Raw genomic sequence first — 26966 nt, 5'->3', positions numbered from 1 at the left:
TCCAGTTTGAGGTATCATTTCTGATTTTGAAGTATTATTTGATGTTTTAATGCAAATAGAAATATAAATTAGATGGATATTAAATTAGCTTTAAAGTTAAGAAATGTCAGTAATTCTACCAAGTAGGTGTTTGCTAACATCTAAGTAAGTTCTTATTATTACTTGCATTTGGCTGATGAAACTATGGAATATCACAACACAAAACATGCACCTAAAGCAAACAAGTTCTGTGCATGCATAAATTGTGTATATAAAACTTAGGGGGAAAAAATAGGGCTACCTCCATTCACAGTTATCTTTGTTTCTGGAAATTGATTTCTTGAGCAGAGCTATGGAAGATTTATAAAAATGATTGCTATATCATGGTCTGTTTTCCCATTTATCACATGGGCTTGAAAGCAAAGGCAAGCCCATAAATGAGCAAGAGTTAAGAGCAATCATCCTTTCAGAAAACAGGACTCCCAAGTATTGCATTGCTAACAGTCAATATTAACTAAGAAATGTTATTAACGAGTCCTTTTCTCAGTAGAGCTATAAAATATTTTTTTACTGCATAATGGAAGAGAGGTATATAGTTTTCTGAAAGTTTGCATCATTCATAGCATATTTTATAAAAGCCACTTGAATGTTCAAGAATATTATAAATTAATAACAATAGTGTATCTGTACAGATACATTAATGAATTAATCCAAAAAGTTAACTACATTTTTAAACAAAGTTAAGTACCATTGCAACAGTTCTATTAATTCTGCTCAGATCGAATACTCAACTTTTGAGGAAAACTCTCAAAGATAGAAAAAGCTAGAAAAAAAGTTTGTGGATTTTTTTTTAAAAATTCCATAGGACTACTTCCACCAAAAAAAAAAAAAAAAAAAAGCCACAACTGACATAAATATTTAGATAATAGCTAAAATAGTTTTTTAATGCACCCTTAAAACAGGCAAAACTTGCTTTTCTACAGTAATTGCACTAGTTGGGCATAGATATCTCTATGAGTATGAACTCATGCTCACTGCACTAGCACTGAATTTTGATGCTCAGTTTAAAGCAAATTATGGGGGATTTATCTTTCCATAGTGGTTAGCTATTTTAGGAAGTAAACATTGCCAAACTGAAACCAGGATCATTCTTCTAACAGGCATTCACCTAGAAACTTACATCTAACATATTGCACCTCTTGCTTTATTTAAATTCTATAAATGCCCAAATTTTCTAAACTGGTTCATAATTACTTCTGTTGTAGTAATGATCTCATTTCTTGGAATCAAAATAGTCACTTTCCCCCTAATTTCTATAAAGGTACACGAAAAGATGGTAAAAATATATTGCTTTGGCATAACTGTTGCTGGGAGAGGATGAATATCTATCTTACCACGTTCGTCAGCAGGCTGTACCATTTATATTTCGCTGTAAAACAAAGAACTATTACATGTTGCACAAATATGCTCGATATTTTGTTAATGCTTCACCCTTCCTACTGTAACACTGCCTATACCCGTACTTACTTCCTTATCAGCAATATGTGATTTTCAAGAGTAATGTTCATACCTGGCTGACATATGATAGAAAGGCAATAAAGCCATTGCTAGGTTCAGCTGAAGCTGAATTTATGGCACCATTTTGGATCCACGCGCATTGCCCCCTGTCAGTACCTGCGTCTCACATTTTCGACCACTAGATGGGGTGAAAAAATAAAAGAATTGCCAAGGATTCCTGCCGACTGCCACAAAATCCAAGTATTAATGTAGTGGCTTTGAAAATATTCTTGAAGGAAAGTCTTGACCCACTTCAGGATGGTTAGGCTCACTTTTCCTTTGGTTATATATTCGCTTACCAGACAAAGAGCTCATAAACGGTCAGACCTTGAAACTGAATCAAGTGGTGGGTTAAGATGGATAATTCTCTGGCACTTTCCCCTCCGAGGACCCTAAATTCCGAGCTGACAGTAGTGGCCAACACTCATTTTTCTGAAAAAGCTGTAACAATCTTTAAGCGAAACAGGGCTGATTTTTCTGGGCTGTATTTTGGAGGAGAAATCATTCCCAGAGAGAGAGGCTGTATATATCTGGAGGAGCAGCAAGCCTGTTTCAAGGACCGATTACGGATTAATCATGGCACGACAACAAGACAGCTGATATACAGAGGACAGCTTAAGCTACTGTTTTTCTATTCTGCTCCATTTTTTTAAATTAAATTTCTCACTCTTTTGGAGAAGGAGTAGCAAACAATTTCTTTCACTTAGAAGATTAAGATTTTATAGCTCCCATACCATACCTGGAGTGCACAACTCACAAAGAAGCCAAACTCATACAGTGGAATTTGTTTGCTCATGGGCTTTTTGGGGGGGTATGAGAGGGGGAAGAGATGGTTATTTGAAATTAATACTCTTCTTCAGTGCTGTGTAACTGCTTGAAAGTTTGCCTGATCCAAGAGTGTTATTCAGCCTTTAGTAATGAAATTCACTTATTATCTTAAGTGACAATGAAATACCTTAAAGACATACATGGTCAAATTCCTATTAGTAATATAACTTCTATATCTTTATACAGGACTATCATTGTATTGATAAATCTTAAATTTATTTTAAACAGAAGCTGTTACCTTTATTATCCAGAAATGTAGTTAAAAGCATTACTGAAAATTTAAAGCAATTGTAACACAACTTAGAAGTTTTAAACTGAGACAAACAGATGCCTTTAGCTTTCATGCACCTACTTTATATTTCAATGACCTACACTACTTTTGGCAGTGATTACACAATATATACATTTTATACATATTTTAAAAGGTGTTTGTTCTCAATGTGAACTTTTAAAGCTCAGCGCTTTTTTCTAATATTTAGAGGAAACAGAAATTTCCTTTGTTTAATCATTCAGAAGTAGACTTCAATGGACCATGATATCTGTATTTCAGGAGAGGTTTTGGTTTGGGGGGGGGAGGGTTAAGGGAAAATAAGAAAATTAACCGACATTAATGTATAATAAAATTTCCTGCTCATACTGCTTAGCATCACCTCAGATAAGAAGAATTATATTTCTCGTTTGCTTCACAAACAGGAAAGCAGCAAATTAAAAATTGCCCAAATCTGTCAGAGCAAACAAATTTGGAATCTGAGCTGTCAGAACAATTACAGTATCTATGCAAAGATGAAAGCATAGTTCAAAAAAACAAACAATCTTCTGCAGCAAGATCCCAAAAAGTCAGAATCAGCACAGTCAGGAATATAAAACAGGAAACAAAAAACATAACTTACAAGATAACTTAAAATTCTACAAGGTTAACTTTTACAAGCAGAAAACACATTGTCTCCTGTTAAATCAGTTAACAAATGGTAGCCAGGATTTAACAAGTAAATAAACATGCTTTCAAGCTAATTCCTGTTACACGACTATGTTTTAAATGTGATTATAGTTCATTTGACAAAATAATTAATTGCAGTGAATATCTGATTGCAAACAAAGGATCTGAAAGGGAGTGCCAATTTCCCCCCATAGAACTGTGGGAATGTGCCTTTCTGCCATGAGTCTCTTTTTACAACTATGTAGCCCCAGTAGTACCTCGTACCTTGCTGACAATGTAGATAACATCACCATATTTGAATGTCAATTCATCAGGTGCATCTCCTGTGCAGTCCCACAAACCTTGATAGTAATTGGCATAATCGATCTCTTCACGATCTGCAAAGAAAACAGCATCTAATTACAAAAGCATGAAGACTGAGGGACTAAAGTTACTCTTTAAATCTCCAGACAGTACAAAGAAATTTATTAGCACACATTTCTTACTTCTCTTTTTAAAAATGGCTCCTTCATACCGCAAATGCAAGTGGAAAACAAGTTTAATGTGCAAGCCCCTCACTGGCAAGTTGCATCACTTAAGAGACATGTAGCTACAGGTTTTCAAAGCATTTTCTAGATGCAACTTAAAGCAGTTAGTTTTCCTCTACTAATATATTTTCAGCAATCCATATATGTATCTCAACTTGAAACTGATAAAATTACTAGGATATAATTAATAATAATGCAAATAAGCCAAAGTATTTTGTGATATGCTCCCCCTTCCTCCCCTGTTCCAACAAAACTAAATAGCTTCTCTGAGAACCTTTTTGATAATCCTTGATTGTTCCTTCTGAAATATTGGAGAACTTGGAAACTGTTGCTGAAGCTGCATTTCAAAAATATTTGTGTCAGCTCCAGTTTAGGACATTAAGTCTGGCTAAACGTGCAACTACACTACAGTCATAAACTCATCCTTCTAACAGCATAAGCACAATGGATGTGCTGTGTTCAAGCTGCCATACAGACCATTAACTGATTGATTATTTAGCACTCGTTGCTCTGTAATACGGCAATAACACAGTAATAAATGCTTTGTCATACATTTACAACACAGAGTACATCTATTGAAACACAGTGCTCACACACGGTTAAATACACTGGGTGCTTCTGTTACACTGCAAACTATTTCCTGTTTTTAATTCCATGAGAATGGAGTGTGATGAGTTAATGCAAAAAGAATGTAAGCAATACCACTAAGATGACCAGTTACATTATGTATACACTAACCAGACAGAATGTATATGTACTAATAATTTACATCACTGGAAAGCTATCTTCTAATTCTGATAACATAAATATCACTGAACTGGCTGGATCAAGGCTGTCAACTTAGTTTTGTTATATGATCCTTGAACAGCAGGCTTGCTGGTTATTCCAACGTATACCAGTTACATTTGCATGTCGTTAGCACTCTACACCATTATTTATAGTTTACAATTTAATCATGATTGGTTCACTTTATTACCAAAAAACATCCTGCTAAAATATCAAGTATTAAGTGATAGAAAGCATCATGCTATAAAAAAAAAAAAAAAAAAAAAAATCAGTATTCGACTCGTGTTCTTCCCTATTTTGGCAAATACTTAGATTTGAGTTTTAATACTCTCTGTATGTGCAAGAAGAACTTGTTTTCTGTTTATCCATTTCACTCTGTGTTCCGTGCTATCTTGTTTGGATGGCAATACTGTCATAAGGCTGAATATTTGCAACCTTGAATTAAAAGCTGCTTTGCCAGTTACCCACCATTTAATTTTCCATAAACTGGTGATTAGGAGCCACAACTCACTATATAGCACTAGGGGGAGTTCTGGCTGCCAGTGTCCAAATTCTTCTGTCCTCACCCCAAAAGCAGTAATAGATACACATATAAAAGCTCCCAACCATTCAGAAATAAGATATTTTGTTATTTTGAAATGCATACAATCATTTCAAGAGGAAGACCAAATCAGTTTAAAATGCTGCACCTCCAAATTTTGGCCCTTCTTATTTTTCATCTCATTATTTGCCAATTTAGCATTAAACAATTAGTAACACAGGGTAGCACAGAATTAATTTGTGATAAATATTAAATCAGAATCTCTCCTTGGTTTTTTGATACTGCACTGATCAGTTTCCAGCTCTATCTTGTAAAAGATAACATAAGCCCACATGAGAAAAAACTAGAAGAGCTATTTCAGTATATCCCACATTTCAAATCTTCCAGTAGTTGGCTTATTGATTTGGTTTAAAATACATTAATCAGGACTTTCGCTTCTTCAGAACTGTACTGAAGGAAATGATGACTTTTCACACTGACCTTTGCAAGTTTGAGCTCTGTTCTTACCTTTATGTGCCTGAAGTAACTCCTGTTAACACTAATGGGAGCTGCAACAGCAACAGAAGAGACTCTACAGAGGGTGGGACACATCTCTCCCTGTATGTTCATCACATGCATTTAAGTCTCAAAGTGGGAAGGCAACTCAACTAATAACGTGACAACACTGGAAAGGATGCATTTTAAAATAAGCTTATTGCAACAGAGAAGATATTGGCCAAAGACTAACCATGGCTCTCTGTCCTCATTTGTGAATTCAAAGTAAAACAGGGTTGTTTAAATTAGAAGGCCACATTTTTTGGAAAAACATACACTAGTATACCAGGAGCACAGAAACAAAAAAACAAGGAAAGAAAGTGGCAGTGTAAGTTTGTGAACAACTATGTTGGTCTTTGAACAAGTGTTGATTTTAAATTCAAAATTACCCCAGCACAAATTTCTCCAAATACTATAAGGGCAACCACACACACGTAATTGTAAATGTAGCTGCAGACTTTATACATCTAAAGTGAAAAATGCTTCATAAAATGATTCATAGTGCTTCACAAACACAGGGGTAGCATGAAAAAAAAAGCTGCAAAAACCTCTGCAAAACACAAGCCCATTCTTTCTTACTTCAGTCCCTCTTTCAGTTTGAGAAGACCTTGCCCAATTTCATTTTATTGCCTCTGAAGAATGGTATAAAATGAAAACAGGAGGCCTGAGTAAAGGAATTTGGTATTTAAATGGTAATGAAATAATGTGAGGTTTTTAAAACACATGTAATACCTGAAATGGATTTATCATCAAGAACATATGTGCCCATTAGAGTTCAAATTGAAAAGGTATTGATTTGCTGGCATTACTCTGGCACAATTACACTCTATTCTCATACACTGTGAAATGTCATGTGCCTTAAAAATACTATGATGACATAATTGCTAAACTAAAGCCTGTGGTATTTGGAAGGTACAGTCACTTAGGCCACAAATATGAACAAGACATGATAAAAAATAAATAAGTGTGTAGCAGAGGGTAGAAAGCCCTTTGTTTTTACCTATCCACTGCTTTTAAGATTACCAATCACAAGAAGTGCGTGAGCAGGATTTTGGCTAGCTGTTTCTCCAGAAAATACTTCTTTCATTCCAGGACAGCTATCTGGATGAGCAACAATCCAACAGTTTTTCCTCATGATTTTTTTCTGCCATCTCTGTTTTTCCAGTAACAGTAATAGGAACAGATATTTTTGTCTAATATACTGATGAAAACTTCAGAGTTTATTTGACAAATCAAAGGGCAATAGCTGCCACCCTCTCTGACAGTAGGCTCAGACTGCTTATTTCACTGAAAAATACTGGCAATACATGCTTGAAGAAAGAAAGGTGAACAGTTCAGGAAAAAAAAAAGTGACAAATATATCACTCAAGCATGCACTTCAAATATTAGACTGTTTAAAACTTAAGAATGCCCATAGATTACTCAAGGGGAAAAATTATAATAATATTCTAACAATCTCAATAGAAAGAGAAAAAGAAAAAGAAAAACCACAACTGGAAAAACAGATTAAGAGTAAATATTTCAGAGGGATTTAAGTGTGCTGTCCCACTGCAGCCTAAGCCAATCTAACTGCAGGCTGTTCAATTCCTACCCACTATGTTGTGACAGTTTTGGCACTTGCCATTTCTGAGCACAAATTTGACAGAACACTAAACTGACCGAAACAAAAGCACAAACTACAACCTAAATATGAAAATGCAATCCTTAAAATATGGCAATAAATGTGATTGTGTTTGATTTCCATCAGTCTTCCAATTTAACATTGATGGCATCTAAGTGAGCAAACTCTACTACAGTAGTGATTTAGAGCTAGTAGTTATGTTATTGGCTTACACATTGCTTGTGGAATGAAGGAATACATGTGTATGTTTTCCTTTCACAACCATGGTCCACTGCCTAGTATATTAAGCAGTTTGCCATTCTGATTCACATTCCTTGGCTCTTGATAAGATTCATCAAAAGTTAATAGCATCAGATTTGAAGATTACTTAACACTATTTGAAAAAGATTAACTGTATTCCCTTTTGGTGATGTGCTCAATATTTACCGTACTGAAGGCTCAAAGATGGAGATACAGGTGAAGTTCAAAATTCATGCTACCTGAATGATTGTCATATGTGAGTGATTTAGACTTTTGGTGTTGAGTCTCAATGCCCAGACAAGACAAACCAAGTTAAAGAACATAGTCATTCGTTAGTTCTGATGATGTTCTCAACTGCAAAAAAAAATGCCTCTTACTTGCCTTTTTTTCCCACATGCCAGAAAAATTATGAAATAAGGGCAAAATATTTGTACTGTATTTGAACTCTAAACTAGCCCAAGCTGTTCAGTATAATCTTTCTCACTTTCCTTCTCCTACTGTTCCTTAGTTACTTTAAAACCAACATATTTACACTGATACAGCGCAGAACATGACACTTATTGAAACAGTGATTGTGGAAATGATAATGGGTAGATAATCATAGCAAAAAAGAACCAGCAAGCAATATTACATACCTGAAAGTTTTCAGTGCTTTGGTATTTTTAACTAATTAGGTCACTAGCAATTAATATAAAGCTATCCAGCAGCAACAGTGAACATCAAGATCAAGGGAATAAGTCTGCAAGTTAATTGAAGTAGATATATGTTAGGGCAAGAAAAGAGTAGGGAAAAAAATGCTTCTTTGCATTTATCAGGCTGAGTTCACAGACAATTTGCAGAATATTTGCTGTGAAATTCAGGTTTAATAAAGCTAGGCAATAAATTAAATTTAAGAATGCATGCACTATTTGTGTGGAAGATCATGAAATATTCTAAAGTCAAGTCAGATATTTATGATGTGATGCCTATCAGAAATAGTCATGTCAACTGAGTCCTAAAAGTCAAATAAATTTCCAGTGTTAAACAATGAACTATGTAAGATCAGATCAGAAAATTATTGCTTGAAATGAATCTGATATCTGGGGGGAAACTGCTATGACATTTTCAAAGATACTACACAAATACTAGTAAGATTGTTAAGGCTGCTCTCATAGTAGTTCAAGCTTTACAAAAATGTAAATGCTAAGGTTTTGATTTCTTAAACGTATGGCCAATTTGAACTTCAGGAAGATATAGGAGTGAAAAAATCCCAGTGCTTTTGGCAACTTCATAATTGGATTGACCCTGCGCTCCATTATGACAACACACTCGTATAATTACAGTAATGTCTAAATAAGTACTAAATATTAAGGCTGTAATGAGTCATGTTGTTTTACACATGTTTTTAGCAGAGCACAATGCTAACAGCATCTGATGACTTGGTTCTTATTTCCTTTCCAAGAAAAGCAACCCAAAACTCCTCATAGCAACCTGTTCCTGCTTTCCTGTATGGGTCAGGAAATCAGGCCTCTGTTTCCTCTCCACATGTTGCAACAGGAAGAGCACTGCAGAGCTACTTCCTAAAGGAACTCTTCTTGCCCACCCCTTCCTTGACAGCCCTGAAAGAATTATGTGTATTATGTACGATGGGGGAAGGAGAGCCAGATTGCATATCAGTGCAGGTCACAGTTACAATGCAGCAGATCTCAAAAAGGTGTAAGGTCTGATAAGAAGTGGGTCTTCTCTACTTGCTGTGTCAAATCACCAGTAGTTTATCTAAAGGTCCATGCCCTTGAAGCACAAATATATCTTGTTTTTAAGCGTAAGTGGAAATACCTTTCTGACAAGAAAAGTTGTGTGACCATGTGACTTTACATGGTGTATGCAGTTATTTTTCTAGTCCCAGAGATAATTAGCACAAGGGCAATTTGCCAAGCTAAAGCTGAGAGAATATCCTTCACAGCCTTTCTGGGCATTTGTGTCCTTTTCCAATTTTTATGCTGCTGTCACTGGACTCTGGCATTTCTTACCCAATTCATTTGCTTTCTGTGGTAATCATATGCAATGAAGATATGCATGGCCAACATTTAAACAGGCTGCAGATCAATTAGTGGTCTTAAGTTTATCTGATTTTTATCAAAGAAGACAGAGCTTTGGGTCGATTGTCAGAGCCTGTGTCAAGTTGACCTTTTCAGAGACGTCTACATTGCCAGTCCCTTGGGCAACTTGTTGTCCCCTGTTAGTCTCTGAATGGCAGAAGTCTGTTCTGCTCAAGCACAAAGTATACACAGATGTCTATATTACATTCTTATAGGTTTGACAGCAACTGCATGTTGTATCTATAAACTGTCCTTTAGCAGTGACACTTCCTCAATGATGATAAGCTAATTTATGCAACTAAATCTCCTTTGTGCAGAAATGAAAGCTAATTGAGTCATTACAAAGTAATTCAGGAAGGAATACCTTGTATAAATTGGCTTACTTTATAAATCCTTCTCAAGTGGTTTTCATGCATCCTAAGTGGTGCTAAGCAGTTTTGCTGCCATCACATACCCAGGTAAAAAAGACAGCTTTACAGAGCTGTAAAAACATTATTTTAAAACAGCGAATGGAAGAGACAAGAAAATAAAGGTTAAAAGAAAGTGCACACACAAAATAAATAGGAAAGGTTTTAATTACCTGAATCAGTGGTAACGTTCTCCTGGCTCTCTTCTCTTGGCACTTCATTCTCTGAAGGAACACGTTCTTCTGCAAAACACATAACTGCAAATGAAACCCTGAAGGGACACCTCAGCTGACAGGAATTACAGCCCACATCATTCTGAAACCCACACTCTACATTTCCAGATTGCAAGCCCTGTTTACTATTTTGCATTTATACAGAAGTTAGAACATTGTTATTTCTGTAGTTTCCCCCACTCACCCAAACACTTCAAGAGCTTTCTTTCAGAATTTCAGTTGTGAACATCTGTTTCCCTTTTCACTCTGCTCTGAATGCAGTGATATAATCTGCTGTTTTTCAGTCATTCCAAGACAATTAGAATGAGGGTCCTCTTCTCCTATGTACATTTCTTGCCAGGATAAAGAAAATGAAACCAAGGATTGAAAAAGTATCCCCAGCCCATGCAAGAACTCAGTTTTTAAGAGAAGAGAAGGCAGAGGACATCTTACCTGTCATACAGACACACTATCTTGACACCTGCATGATGGGAACACAGCCACTATAGATGCCATACCTTCACTGCTCCTGCCCACTGTGCCTGAGCACAGTTTTAAGCAAGCCAGACTGTATCAAATAACTTTGTGCAAGTTTAAGAGACAAGAAAAGAGAAAGCCTGGCAGCAATCAGCTCTGAAGCATGTTTTCTGGCTAGCAGGCTTGGAACACTGAAATCCCCACCAGCAGTTTCAAAAGATGTGCTCCATACTCCCTGTCTGGTACAGACAGGGAACTCTATCCTGCCCACACCCTCACTTAAGTAAATCCACACTGCACTCAGTACAGGGACATCAGAAGTGCTCCTCACATTTCATAGTCAACAATTCTGTTGATGAGGCAAAAAAGGGAACAAACTAAAAGGTTTTTAGATTTATTCTGGTTTTAGGTCCATAAGGAAGTATAAACAGATTTATCTTGGCATTTACAGCATACCAAAACTGACAAGGCTGCAGTACTGAATGAGGAAATAGTGTATTGATAAACTCACCTCTCAAACAAGAATTGAAGTTTTAATACATTTAAACTGTTTGGCTTTGCTACTCATCACATCTTATACAGATAGTCATGCTTCTTTTTAAGGCACATATTTCAGCAAGTGATTTTGATATTATATTAATGACAGACAACAGATACTCAACTCACAACTTTTAAAATTCTCCTTATTGTGCAACTGTTATGTAATTGCCCGTCTACTTTGACAAAGAGTGAATTTTATATCAACAGTTCAAAGGATTTTTAGCCTTGTAAAATTTTAATCTATCCACAAGACTGTCCCTGCAAACATTAAAGCAGATGTTTAGAGCACAAGAGTAGACCTGTTGAAATGAGTATGCATGATTGCTGCTAACCTCTATACGCAGTCCTACAAATATTACAATTACGTCATAAGATTCACTCTACACAGAGCTTTGAAATTCTGCCCTACTAAGCCAGGAAGAATGTTTGCTGTCTGATTCTTGACTAGTTAGAAATCTGTTTGAGATTAATATAAACTATTATTGGGGGAGAAGGAAGAGGAACAGATAAAGAAACCCACAACAATAGAACAAGAGAAATCTGAAGCTGCAGTACACAAAAAACCAAACATTTAAAACTGTTTACAGCAGTCAAATGTATTCCCCTACTTGGCATAACATTTGTTGCACGTTTCCAAGTCTGCTCATTTGTTTATTTTAAGCACTCGCAATTGGAGCATACATGACAAAAATGCATCCCTATGTGCTATCCAGAGCACTAGGAGGCACTGTCATTCTGTGCCTTCCCTACTACTGTTACACCCCTCACAGGTAGTATCCCAGAATCAATCATATTTCCTAGGATTGCTCCCATTTTCCAGAACAACCCAGCTTCATCCAACACACACTGTATTGTATTATACTTTGATTAAATAAATGTTGATATTACATGTTACTGAATGTTTGGACCTAAATCAGTTGATGTGTTGAATGCACTGTGGATTTTAACTCTTATCACTTGTCACAGTCAGCAGACTAGGTTAAACCAAGGACTGACTTCAGTAGAGGGTATCTCAACTGAAGCAAAATGGTAGCAGAGGTTTGAAGAGATTTTTTCATAATGTACACCTGAATACATGTAGACTGCATTGTGGCTTCAGGGAAAAAATTAGAACATATGCATTCCCGTGAAAAACATATTCCCTAGAAATAAGAGTTCTAGGAAACATATCTGAAAATCCACATCTTAAGATGCAAAAATCAAAGCTCCTTGAATACTGAAATGGTCCCAAATTCAAACAAAGGGTGTCCATATTCACATACTGGTTTGGATCACAAACATCCCCACTTATCCCAGTTTGCTTTCCACTAAAGATTTATCACAGAGAGGAAAAACTTTCAGATGCAGTTAAACTGGAAGAGGTATCCCAGTTTGCTTTCCACTAAAGATTTGTCACAGAGAGGACAAACTTTCAGGTGCAGTTAAACTGGAAGAGGCGCTCCAGAGGCACACATGGTGCAGCTGCTAATGGGAATTCAGTTCATGGTACCAAGCTGAAGTGACTCCATAGGAAACCTCCTCTGAAACATAGTACAACACAAACATCAGGTCCTTGGCACACACCTGTGTTTTATGAATCTGTTACAAATGGTCCACACTACCTGCTAATGCAATCATGCTCAAAGTGGAGCAGTTGTAACAGGCTTGGCTTAGGGTGGTAAAAAAGAACCTATGGTTCTTACTATTTTTTATCGTAATATGTCCTGAAGCAGTAACTATGTGCAGGAGATGTTCTTTAAACACAGCAACCTTGATTACCTCAAGTATTACAGTTTTCAGTCTGATGCAACATGCTAAAGTTTGTGTTGTAACATGGCCTGGAACCAAAAGATGAAAATTTGATTAAAAAATACAGTAGAAGTCCTTCTGTATTTTTAAGATGCTGTGTATAAGGAGTCATGCATACCTTTAAAATAATCTGGTCCATTTTTTTCTCTGTAGCTCTTCTTCACACCATCACTACCACTGCAGTGAGAAAATACTCTTTTCCATCTTCTCACTATGTCAAAATGAGACTAACCTATACTAATCAAACAAGTGAACCCTTCCAGAGCTGTAGATCCAAAGAATTGGATCAAATTATGTTCCATACTCTGCTGATACTTAGAGACTTCAATGGCAAACAACCTACAGAAATTCTTGCAACAATGCAACAAGGGCTAACTACATTTGTGAAAGCCTTTTTTTCAGTTAGTCTGTGAAAGCTGTTGAAAATAATTTACTTATTTGATTTGTACTCTGAAGAAAAAAGCATAAAAATCATCAGCTGATCACAGATGACTCTGCCATCCACAAGGTTTAAAAAATGAACATTGAATTCTACCCTTGCTGAGGTTTTTTGCATTCATCCATTGGGGGTTTTCCTTCCAATTTATTCTTCTTAAAGGGGGAAGGGAAAAAAAACTTGGACTACATGAGTATAAAATAGATAAGAGTTTGGCTTGAACAGTGCATTCCTTCAACGGAATGTGGTATCTCCATGATAAATATGCATAAACTTAGCAGTTTCCTCTACTAACATGTTACTTAACCCTCTTTTTGCATTAGACTCTAATTTAATGCCCGTATTATTTGGTATTCTATTGTCTTCTAGTTTCTGACACATTGTCATTACACAATACTAGTTTACACCTTGCATAATCCCTGCTTGTGGGTTAATATAGTCTATTCAACACTTTAAAAACAGTAAACAAAATCAGCTCAGCTATGCAGCAAAATCTACCAAACCACACAGATGGTTATAAGCTTTTCATTGTGTGGTTTCCATAGCAATCATATTGCAAATCTGGAAGCTTCTTGCAAATAAGCAGCTTGTATTTACATGCCTCTCGGCTGCAGCATGGAACTCTACAGCATGTGAAGTTATTATTCCAATCACATATTGTTAGCAAAATCATTGGAAGATGTTTTGATCAGTTCAGATAAAAACTACTCCAGTGAAGTAATTTTTCATCTATTTCATGATGATACAAGCAATCACACACTTGTAATGCACATTCATGTATCTTCATTTGAAATCTCACTGTGGTGTCGGAAGGTTATAAGTAAACACACAGGTCTTGTAAGACAGACCTCCCAAAAAACACTTGGATTATTAAATAATCAATTTTTTAAAAAAACAACCATAGTGTCTTTACTATTGTACTAGGCAGGGAGGACAGATGCATAAAAAAAAATAAAAGGTGTGTACATTAACTCTGCTGACACTGAATGTTACAGGTCTACATTGCCTTGCACAAGAAAAAGCAAAGGATACAGTGGTATGTGAACACCACAAGTACTACTCCTTCATGCTGCTTTTTTGTTCCCAAAGAACTTTGGAACCTGAACAAATGCTTACTGTGGAAAAGAGGCAAGACTTTTTCTCTCCCAGATTTGTAATTTTATGAATTGACCCACCCCCATAACAGATGGGTTATTACTCTTATAAGGAACATAAATCAACCCAACTCTACATTTTTTTAAAAACATCAGTGAGGACTGGCTTTTAAGAAACAAGATTATTTGTTCAGAGAGACATTTAATATTTCCAGAAGAGGAGCAATAAGCACACAAAAATTAAGAGCAAAATTTTTTGCATAATTTGGCCAAACTGACACCTTCTGATAGCATTAGTAGTGAGGGCTAGTAATTATCTAGGGTCAAAGGAATAAGTATTAATGTCCTGTTTTATGCAGGGCCAGCAAGTGGCCTTACCTGAGAACAGTGCTCACCAGCTTTGGGGATTGGGTCATCTGCAGTATTCTTACTACACACCTGTACATGCCTATACACTTCACCCAAACTCTTAGAGGTTTTAGCCTAAGCAGCTTGATAGCCCAGAAATCCTCCATGTGCTGTTTTATCCTAGGCTTACTTGCCTTGGTGTGCATATTTATAATGGCAGGGATTTTCATACCTGGTGTCTTCTTTTAGCCTTCAGATCCACCCATTCTATACAGAGAGATCTCCAAATTCAATGAGCAAAACTCTGGCTTTGATAATCCTTACATAATCCCAGAGCTCTGTCCCTTTCCCCCAGCTCCTCTTGGACATGGCAGATTACTGGAAGATTTACACACAACTTCTTGACATTTCATTCTGCATTCCCATTAGCAGCCTGGTGTATTCTGTAAACAGCAGCTTGGAAAAGGCTGCTGAAGGTGCTCTTCTCTAGCCATGGTGTGAGATCTTGGGGGCAGCAGAGAGAGAGAGAGAGAGAGAGAGAGAGAGAGAGACTATTGTTTTATTAAAGTTTCATCTGACTGTACCAGGGTACATAGTTTGAGGATGAAAATGCCTCCAGGACAGTGACAGAAGTGGGAAACAAGTTGCTATTTAGTGAAGAGATTATAAATGCAAGAATTTCTTACCATAAGAGAAGAAAGGACAATTCTTATTTTATTCCAATTTCTATGGTCAGCTAGTTATCACCCAAGAGCTCAAACAGAGATCTTTATACCTGTATGCCAAACTTGGGTGAAAAAACCCAAACAATTTTCACAACACAAGTAAAGGAGACAGTGATCGAAATGGGTCACAAACACAGGCTAAACACTGGGATTGCAGATGACTTGACATCAACCTATGAGTAGAAGCAGAAGTTGCATCTGAATAAATGGTCACCACTGTGCTCAGAAATAAGCAGTACAGAATTGCATTCCAAGAGAATACAGAAAGATCTCTGGGTTATGAACAATCTAAAAATACATTTTTAATGAGAAATGTTATTCATACTGAGATGCTTCAGTTTTAGTTGAGGACAACCTGTGCCAATTCCTAGCCCCAGTTTCTTCCAAAACATGTGATCCAAGTCTGATTCCAAGATGGAGGCAAAAGGTCTTATTCAAATATACTACCAACTAAACTGCAGGGGACCTCCAACTAACACTTCTGCACAAACTTCAAACAGCTCTTTGAAAACAGCCATTATTTAAATTCTAAAGTGAGACTGAGCTCACACACCACTCTGTCCAACCATTAGAGAGTAACAGAAGTCCATTATGAATATTAACAATGTCCTGACCTCCCAATGGCCCTGAGTATATAGCACTGGCTGTACATAGTGAAAAAAACAGAATCATGAAATACTTTGGGACAGAAGGGACCAGCGGAAATTGGTCAGTCTAGCTCAGAAAGTTAGATCAGGTTTCTAGGAAACAGCATTTGGCTTCTTTTGGTACTCCATACCAAGCTGTTCAGCAGCAGTTTATAAGGCTCAGTGCATTTTAATAGCTCACGTATGAGACAGCTGAAGCTAATGACTTTATTAGCTCAAATTACTCAGTTTTGTCCAGATCTTGCCAAGTCTCCAGATGTGAGGTTTCCTGAATTCCTTGAGAAATCCTCCACTTTCTTTCCCCTCAGTTGCACTCATTGTATCTTGAAAAGGTGCTACTGTGCACCACCATTACTCTCAGTTGTCTAAGCACTCTGACTAATTAAACCACCTATTTCAGCTAAAAGTGAAGCACTGCCTCCTATTGAGAAGACCTTGGGAAAGTTACCTCATCATTCTCAAAGAAAGGTTAAAATAGATTTTGTTATAAACTAGCTCAGGATCAGTGCTGCAAGAAAAGGAGGTGAGAAGGAGAGGAAGTGATACTTGAGTACTGGAATGTCACTTAGCCATTTTCTGGAGAAAGAAAACTCTCTCAAAACAACCTTTCTGTGACACCACCCGGTGAATCTAAGCATATGTTATGGTTTGGTTTAATCAAAACCAATAAGCAGATTTAACAGCCCCTTCCTAACAAAAGCATTTTAGAGTTACCTCATTTGCTAAATTAAAGAGTAAAGTAAAGCAAAAAATCCCCAGTCCCACTAGGGACAAATACCAAACACACTTTAAGGCTGCAATTAACTATTGCTATGAAGAATAATAACAGAGTGAAGTAGTAGAGAGAAATGAGTACATTTGGAGAACTGTTTGAGAAAAAAAATATCTCTTTCTAAAACATCTGTGAAAAAGACACCACATTTCTCCTATATGACTGCACACACAGCCATCCACATGAACTATACTAGCACAATGGATTAAAAAAATCATGTTTTTAAAAGCCTAAAGATATTTTATGACCACTCACTAGTTTACTGGGAAAAATCAAGGAACAAAATATTCTTCTACAGAAAGTGTTTTTTATAATGTTTTAGGGCAGAAAGCATGAAGACTAAATGATCAAAGAACATATCTCTGTCCTTGGAGGAAAAACAGTTACTCTCACAGAAAACAGATCATTGCTGGCAAGGTCATCCACAGTTGCCTCAAAGTGGATCTTCCCACTCTGCTGTGCACCATTTTACCAAGCTTTCAGGAAATGCTGGAGCATGCTTTACTTACCTTCCCTACTTGCTGAGACCTGAATATACATTAACCACCTTCCTCTTTCTTTTTCTTTCCTTTCCCCAGTACCAAGTATTCCAGTACCTTTGCTTCCCTGCCCTTGCCCCATTCTATAGTCACAACCAACATCCTACCAAATTTTGTTCATTTATCAAACAACAGACGCTTTTAGTATGAAAGCTGCTGTTTCCAGGGCTTCACAAGGTCTTTCAGGCTTTAAGAAAAAAAACTGTCACGATGGGAGGAAAAACATGCTCAGTCACCTGAATGACAGAACAGAATATACTCACTAGGACAACTGAACAATCCACAGAGGTACAAGCAATTCCTGGCTCTACTTATGCATATATTAAGATTTCAGGAAGTCAGCTTCTTGCTTGGAGCTCTCCTTGCAAATAAGCAATTTTCAGTCATGTCTTGAGTGACAGCTGAATCAACTCAGTTGGCCAGTTCCTAGCACTAGCCTTCCAAACAGCAAATAATCTAAAATCTCCAATTAAAAAAAAAAAAAAGAAAATAAACAAACGAACAAAAAAAACCCCACCACACCTTTGCATTTTCTACATTCTCCTCTTTTTTTCCCTCGGACAAATATAAATGGAAAAGAATTAACAGTTTGTCAATTTAAGGATAAAAGTGGAAAAAAAGCTAGTCTGACAGAATTAGGAGGAACAGAAGTATGTAAAATCTCAGTTACACCAACTGCAAGCTTGTGAGGAGAGAAGGCAGAAAAAAGGCAGGAAAAGCAGGAGTACCTACCAGGGAAGACCATTTAGAATGCCTAGTTTTGGAATACTAAAATTTCTTTGACAAAATGATCTAATTATTATTAATAAAATTCAATACAAATATGCCAAAGTGCAATGTGCACTGCATAGAAATAAGGGATGGGTTTTGCTCTGACCTTTTTATTTCCTTATGAAGAAAGACCTGATAATAGTAATTCTTCTCATGAGAAAAGATAAAGGTCATCACAAGCAAGTTCAATCGTGGATATGCACACAATGATTATAAGGAAGAATAAAAGAAATTACAGAGAGATCCACTTCCAGAAACTCATTCATTCATTTCTCATTTTTATATTCACGGACACTTTGTATTTACAAATAAAGTCACTATTTCAGGGACTTGAAATCAAGTATCTTACAATTGTCTAATCCTATATGCTGAGTGAACTGGTCAGAACATACCCAACTCAGAAAACAATAAATTATTTGACGGGTCATCAAACAAGGTGAAAATTTAGTAAAGTGACTTCAGAATCCAGCTCCTTACAAATAACTTAAATTTGCTTAGGTACATTTTAAAATGTTACCTACACTTTTTTGAGCAAGATGCTAGGTAACAACTTCCACACCTGAACAGAAACATCCTTGAAGTAAAGCTTCATTGTAAATTTCAACAAAAGTACAATTCTGGCTCTATTTCTAAAAATGTTCCTAGTAAAGCCTCAAATTTGGTATACAATATTGAGGCAACATTTATCGTACCTAAATCCATATTTAAACATTTAGAGAAGGAATAAAATATTTTAAGATACTGCTCTTAACAAGCCTCAGCAATGTAGAGGAGAGCTTCTGGCATTTAATGTTTCTACATGCTCATCTAATTACTTAGCTGATTAACAAAAAATGCTCCTTTCTCTGTCCCCCTTCACCCTCACAAAAAAATAGTAGTTGCAGTTATTGGACTAAATGCAAATTAGTATCTGAAAGGGACAAAACAAACAACAATTTTTAAGCAGATTCCATGGTTCCATTGTAGGTTCACAGGAATTTGCACTAGAAATTGCTTGCCTAAATACGTGTGGCATGCACATAAGTACATTCTCATATATAAACATAATAAAGATTTATGTGAATTCACTGTAACTAAAATAAATTTGTTTGTTCTCTCAACCCGTAATAGCTCTTAGTTATGTAAATAGTTTAAGTGTTCAACATGACATTTTATAAACCTTATTATTAAAATGTTTTGCTAAAATAAATGTGGTGGCTATTAAAATCTACATAGAAAATATAAATAGTTCTCTATGTAAATACATCTAGCAATCAAATATTCAATTAACTAATCTATACTGTATAACTCTGTAGTACAGTGTTATTTGACAACCATGTACAGGGCTTATATTTCTCAGCCTTAAATTTATATGATAGACAGAAAAAGTCTGTAAATGTCAAGTAAAGTTTTTCATACTCATTGATCAGCAGCAAGACTTAGATTTAAAAGCCATTTCTGAAAACTACATATCCATACTTGTGACAGATGTGACTTGACATAATATTTACATACATAGAATGCATAAAGAAAGTATCTTGCTTAAACCACATAATATCCTTTAATAATCTGCAGGGTTAATGTATTCAAATTTATAGTCTGATTCCAGAAATTAATTTACTCAAAAAAGGGACAAAAGACAAGGCATAGCTCACTGTAGTGAAAGGAAACACAATACGGTTGTTGGCAAGTTTCCACAAGAAAAGTCTGGCTCCCAGATGCTTCTCTTATAACTCCTTTTAAAATGTTCTACCAAGACATTTTTGCATTCCCTGTGTTGATCACTAACTGCACATTGACAAAGAAAAAATTCAGCAGCTTTCACCCTTTGAGTATTTTCATGCAAAGAAACAAACCCACACCACAGCCACTTTGCACTGTTTATGGTCCATGCCATTAAATGAAATTATGTCAACTATGCTAAATACTTTCTCCAACTTAAATGATAAAACAAAGTAAAAATATTCTTGTTATGATTCACTAGTACCAGGTTAAATCAGAAATATGCAGAAAATTACAGCTGCAATGCAAACTGTTTACACATACCATATTTTGGGTAACATTCCCACATTCATTTCTACAAATAATGTCCCATTCCTTGATTCCCATACAGTAGGTCCAGAGTGGGATCAGCAATTCTGGATGTCAGATCTTGTGAGACCTAACACATCACATACCATGATGCACCTCAAAGAGAAGAGGTAGGACACTGGAATATGGCAATAGTTCATAAGCAGGAGATGACAACTGCTTCCCAGGCAGCTCCCCATGTTAGTGTGGTGTTGGCATGCAGTTGTATCTCAGAAGAACACCAGACTTCTAGACTGCCGAATCACTTGAATTTACTCCCAGATTACCCAGTTCTCATGCCAGAGAGAGTCCCAGCTGCACTGAAAGAGCACCATTTGTAGGTCTGAGCTAGACAGTTAAACCAGAAATTGGGTCTTATGACCCGTGTGGTAATTATGATAAAATCATATCCATCTTGAACTTTTGTTTGTTGAACTACTGTTCATCACTTAATAATGGAAATGCATCACTTTTTTTCATAGAATCACAGAGTTGTTTGGATTGGGAGAGACCTTAAAGATAATCTTGTTCCAACCCCTCTGCCATGGGCAGGGATATCTTCCACTAGATCAGGTTGCTCTAAGCATCATCCAACTTGGCCTTGCACATTTCCAGCAGTGAAGCATCCACCACTTCTCTGGGCAGCCTGTTCCAGAATTTCTTCCTAATATCTAATCTCAGTTCTTAAGGAAATAGAATTTGAGACAAGTAAGGAAACAAGTATAAATTCAGTTAGTATATTTTGGGACAAGAGAAGCATGACCTTTAGACAATGCTTTGTTTTGAAAATACTAATCCTTCTTTAATTCCCAGTTTCACTCATAGTTGCCTTCACAATTGAAGGGCAGAATAATTGGTACAGCCTGATAAGACAAAACTCTTCCACAAACCAAAGATGGAAGTACTAGAACACCTTCTTTAAGGATATTTAAAGTTCCAGAGATCTTAAACTAGTTTTCATAAAAACACAAACTTGGAGATTTTAGGTGGAGGAAATTGAGATCTGGTAGGAAAAGGTAGATTAAAAAAAAAAAAAAAGTGGGGGGCCTGAAACAAAATATCCCATGCCAATTATCCCCTTTCTAGATGAGCAAATTTTTATCCTACCTTGCTATCTAATCTGCATCTTGCCAATAAACTTTTCTGCCTCTTCTGGCGTCCTAAGAAAGCATTCTTCCCTTTGCTGCTGAAAGCTTATCTATGTACCTGCACCCTGTGCTTCCCTCAAGAATCCCTCTCTCTACTCTAGAGCACAGCAGACTGCTGCATCTTGCACTTTCTTCCTGGTCCACTGTGTGGTCTAGGAACTGCACCCTACTGACCATTTTCATTTCTTTGGAGCAACCACCCTGCTTCTAACAAAGACTCCTACCCAGCCCAGGAAGCAGCAGCCAAGACAAGGCAACAAGCAGCCTTTTCCTATGTTACTTTCTTTACATATGTACAAACAAAAGAAGACATCCATTGCAAACACAGTACACAGTAACACACAAACAAATCATATATACATGCATATGGCCAGAAAAATTCATGAAGCTCTGGTTAATTTAGTAGTATTTTCTTTGACTAATTCCTTCGTTTTGAGGGGAGTAAAAGTGAGTAGTACACTGAGAGGAAAAGACATATACAGAAGGATTTATGTTGATGCCTTTCTTAAGGCTGAAAAATTCAAATGAGAGATTTGAATCTATAGCAACAGAGTGATTAATTCAGCCTTTAAAGCCCACCTCGCTGGGTCTTATTTGAGAATTCAGTTGTACAAATTATGTTCTTTAATAGCTACCTTGTGGAAACTAGAAAAGTTGAGAAGTGATAGCCTGAGGCACCATATAACCTCTGGTTGCTCTTGTTTCTCAAAAAAACTCTATCTAATGGTTTTAATAGCCTGATATTCAGTCATTTGTCACAAATTCAAAAAGGAAAGGTTCCTTGATCTATCTATATAGTATTTATCACATTTATACACAAGCCATAGAGTAGGCCCAATACTTCTATTGTCATAAATATACATAATACAATTGGCATTTTGCTTTGAACTTGCTAAACTGCAGCAATTCCTCAAATTTATGGTTAATAAACTATCTCACATACCAAGGCATTTCTTCTGAATGCTCTGCATTAGAACTGTTGCATCGCCTCTTAATTAGATAAAAACAGTGCTACCTTAGAAAACTGCTTTCAAAAGAACGAACTTTGGGTCCATAAGCCACTGAAGACATGCTTGCAAAAACAAAGCTTTGCTCACATTTAACATGAAGCCAGCTGTCAGAGACAGAGTCAACATTGAAAAACATGATACAAGTAAAATTACTTTGTGTGATTTTTGTCTCACCCAGATGACAAGTTTTTCTGAGACAGGATTCTATCTCTTAATAACAAACAGTTTCTGTCACATACTGTTCACATCAGATTGGTTTTAGAAATCAATAGTGTCAAACGTTGTTTAGTGCTGGTGCACAGAAAATAGTATAAAAATGACTGATCAGTACTTGCAATAAAATATCTAATTTCAGTAAGTAAATTCATTTCAGTGACTTGTGTGCTAATTAGTTTTTGAAAGAGTTCTTTAAACATAGAAAAGTATGATCAAAAATACTTCCTTTTTAGATATTATTAAGTTATGTCTTCTATTTTAAGTAAATCAGTCTTAAAATGCCCTTGGTTTATTTGGTGGTGGTTTTTTGGTTAGGTTCTTTTGGTCTGATTGGGTCTTAGGGTATTTTTTGTTGAATCTCTGAAATACAGAAATAAAATTCAGCCTTTGCTAATGCAAGAGTTTGATAAACACAGCCTTTCCAACACAAACTCCTTCAATTTGTTATAACAGTTGACCACAATGTCAGGAAGGTCGCTTCTGTTTTCTCCACTTGTAGACTCTGAAATCTATGTAGCCTGAAACATCTGAAAACTATGAAGTCTTGCATACAGTTCAAAGAGAGGAGAAAAAATACCTAAACTTAACAACACACATTTTCCATTTACTGTAGATACCGCAATTAACTGCTTTGAATCTCACAATGGACCAAATTTTCTGCAGATGATGTACATCACTAAATTAAGAACATTCTTTTCTAAGACTATTTAACAATAGACAAACCAACCCCAAGTCCAGTAAGTCAATATACATCTCACATGCAAATCAGACTAAATATGAAGTTTCAGTTATTATTCCACTTTTACTGGCCTCCTCACTTGCACGTTCATAAGCGTGTGTGCGATGAGGGAGCAGGAGTTGAATTGCATCACAGACAGTAGGCTTTCTGACAGCTATGGGCCACCTGTTGTTCACAGGCTGCCACTTCATAGTCACTTTAAAAGAAACACAGAAGAGCCTGTGAACCTTCTTTTTCCTCAGAAAGACTTGCCACTTCCCACTCAATGGACATCTCATTCTTTTCAGCTACACCGGATTGTCTTACTCCTCTTCCATCACTGACACCCAACATCAATAGAAAGAAAGGTTCCCTCTTTAGATGTAGGATTACATTAATTGAAGATAATTAATAAGCTCTTGTGGCAAACAAAAGCTGAGATCCAGGTATCAAGTTCCTAACCACCTTGTGAATGCAATGTCTTTAAATATTTGTCTGCATTCCTAACTCCTGTCTCATGAGCATTTAGTACAGCTGAAGGACACTTCAATGTATATCTAAATCCCATAAGCATACTGCCTCAAAATCCAGAGACAGAATTCAGACACTGCTCCACTTCATCATAGCTGCTGGGATTCAACAATATCCAGTTGAAAGAGATTGTTTTTCAATCATTTCCATGTCTGGCATATAATCAAAGACACTTAGGAGATCCCAAATCCCAGTGATCAAGACAACAAAACAATGCATCTTGGACATTAAAAAAAATTATCTTTACTACTCCTTGACACCAAAAGGTAGTTCACATCTACTTTTTACTGCTTTTGCATTATTTTAATTACTTTTGAATTACAGAAAACTAAGTAAGCCCTGTAGCACCACCTGCTCCTTATTCTGGTACTCCACAAGAATATCTCAACAAGATATTATGTGCAAAAATACTCCATATATACAAATAATACAATGGTTAGACGAGTGAAAAATATTTTCTTAAGAACACCGAGATCAAATTTTTGAAAAAAAATTGTTTTGAAGAATCCTCACTATTTTAAAAGGAAAAACATCCCTTGCTGTGATCTTGAATCTGATAAGTCTTTTCATGGAAATTATTTTAAAAACTTTCAGTAATTACTTTGGAAACATCTTCAGTACTGTCCTCAAAAATGCTGATCTTACACCTGGTCTTTTTAATTTCAATTATTCCAATTATATATTCTAATTATATTTTATACTTTACTAATTAAAAGCACTTAGAATTCTTTCTGTGGAAAAAAAAATGATAGCACATCAGCATTACATACAACTTTTGTGGACAAGAAGCTAAGAATTCCCTAACTACTGGAGGCAAGCAACAAATCCTGGGAGGAATTTGGACACTCTGCTGGCTTAAACCTACTGCACTGGTTTGTAATGACGAATTAAGAGATTCTTCCTTTTAGCCTACTGGTTTTAGGAACTGATTGTATGGCTGTAATAGACAATGGGGACTGCTTGATACCAAGCACTGTTGAGCCCACAGACCCTGACTATGATATGCTGAAAACTCTGAAATAAGCAAAAGTGTTTCTTTGTGCATCATACTTCTTATTGCATTACAGTTGAGACATTTCTTATCTTTCCCTGGGCTTTGCCTTAGTTTCCCTACCTAAGCTTCTAACTGCACTGCAAAAGAGAATTGCTGGCCATATACCTGAGCTTGACCAAACTGTTTGGCAGAGGACTGATAGCGGGAATCAAAGGATAAAAAGCAAGTTATCCCTTCCCATCATCCTTTGCCTGATCAGAGACTGAATCAATCCTCAAATTTACTTTACTGAAAACTAAGAACTGATGCAAGTTGTATTGGCTGGAGATCACCACAGCACATAATTTCACTATCCTTACCCCTCTCCCACCCAAACGTTCTCCATGTTATGGTCAAGCTAAGAAGGGATGACACAAAGACACAATGTCAGTCTTGTGTCACATTACATTGCTTTGGGTTTCCAACCTCACCTATTCTGTAAGGGCAGTTTTTACCTCCTTGCACAAACTAAGCACCACCAAAGTAAGAATCAGAACTCATCTTCAGATTCATTTTAATGGAAACTATACTGTATACAGTGGAAACTACTGCTATAATGCAAGTTTGTGAGGAGGAAGAGAATAGAAGACAAAAGCCAACACAAGATTGAAAATTAAGATAAGTATATTAGCTTAGATTAACACCTCTTTTCTCCAGTCGTGCAAGAGTGTGGTAGACAGTACACAAACTGAGTTGAGGTTGTAGAAAGGATCAAGGTCGCAAGCAGTAGTTAGCATTGCAGTTTTGGGTATGTGCTTCACACAGATGTGAAACCACAGAAGACAATACTGAAGGCCCTTAAAATTATGGCACTGAAACCTCAAGTTAATAAAAAAATTCTTTCTTCAAGGGCTGTAATAGAAGGCAACAACTTTCAATCCAGCACATGTTCCCTTATGACAAGGACAACTCCATTGTTTAAAACACCACTAAACTAGAAACTCTATGCATCTAGGTAGCTCTATCCACACACAGAGTTATTTAATACTAAAGTTTCAGAAGTTGTTTTATGTTACAGTTTATAACAGACAGCTGTGGACTGCAAAATTATATAGAGTGTACTAAGGTAGAAAACAGCTAATCAAGTGAAAATGGGCCTTTATTGACAATATTTTGCTTAACTAAATTTTCCTCTGTGCTTTTACTAAAAACCAAAAAGAGTAAAGCCTAGTTTGCTGAAGACAGTATAGAGGTTTCTTTTCCTGAAGAATCTTGCAAGGAAAGTTTTACAAGTTGGGAATTCTTTGGCAGTTCTGATGATTTTGGCTTTACCTGAATAATCACAGTAAAACACTGAGAACCAGGAAAATGATACTTCTGTGGTAAATATGTATTTGTATGTGCAATTAAATAAGAAACTGACTTAACAGATCAAAAGATTAAATTTCTCATATCTCTTCGTACCCCCTCCAGCTACCAACCCACTCCTCCTGCCAGCAGACAGTACAAAGTGAATACCACTGAAATCTGTGCTTTTAATAGGCAAATAGACTATTACCATTCTGGCTACTCGTTTGAAGCTATCCAGCTTCTACCTGGAAAATTCATCTAGACTGTCTCCTGCCACAAGCAGGAAAAAAACAATAGCTAAGCAAAGAGATAGCTGGAGAATACAGCATCAGTCAGTCCTGATTACTGCAACAGTTCTCAAGAATTCCCAGTTTTCAAAACAGTGCAAAAATTTCCATACCCTCTTTTTAATCCAAATACTCTTTATTCAAATACCAAACCCAATATTATCAAATGAACCGGCTTAGTTTTCTTCTGAAATGCAGACATCAAAACCACTGGAGAACCACAGAAAGGCAAAATTTTACTTACTTGAGAAAATGCAAATTATAGCCAAATAAATAATAACAAGGTACAATGAGCTGTAT

At 36.4% G+C, this 26966-nt stretch overlaps 1 protein-coding gene across 1 annotated transcript in view; it reads right to left on the bottom strand.

Moving 5' to 3' along the window:
- The window catches only part of SKAP2 (src kinase associated phosphoprotein 2), a gene marked incomplete at its 5' end in the record, with an annotated part of 94563 nt that overhangs the window by 5922 nt on the left and 61675 nt on the right, over positions 1-26966 (bottom strand). The window contains 2 exons of the mRNA XM_009080990.1: positions 3566-3678; positions 10209-10277. Of these exons, the coding sequence (XP_009079238.1) occupies positions 3566-3678; positions 10209-10277 (182 nt within the window). The remainder of the gene's footprint in view (positions 1-3565; positions 3679-10208; positions 10278-26966) is intronic.

The sequence above is a fragment of the Acanthisitta chloris genome, unplaced genomic scaffold, assembly GCF_000695815.1.
Source record: "Acanthisitta chloris isolate BGI_N310 unplaced genomic scaffold, ASM69581v1 scaffold38, whole genome shotgun sequence".
In the NCBI taxonomy this organism is placed as follows: domain Eukaryota; kingdom Metazoa; phylum Chordata; class Aves; order Passeriformes; family Acanthisittidae; genus Acanthisitta; species Acanthisitta chloris.
The sequence above is the reverse complement of the archived record's forward strand: the minus strand, read 5'-3'. Positions and strand labels throughout refer to the sequence as shown.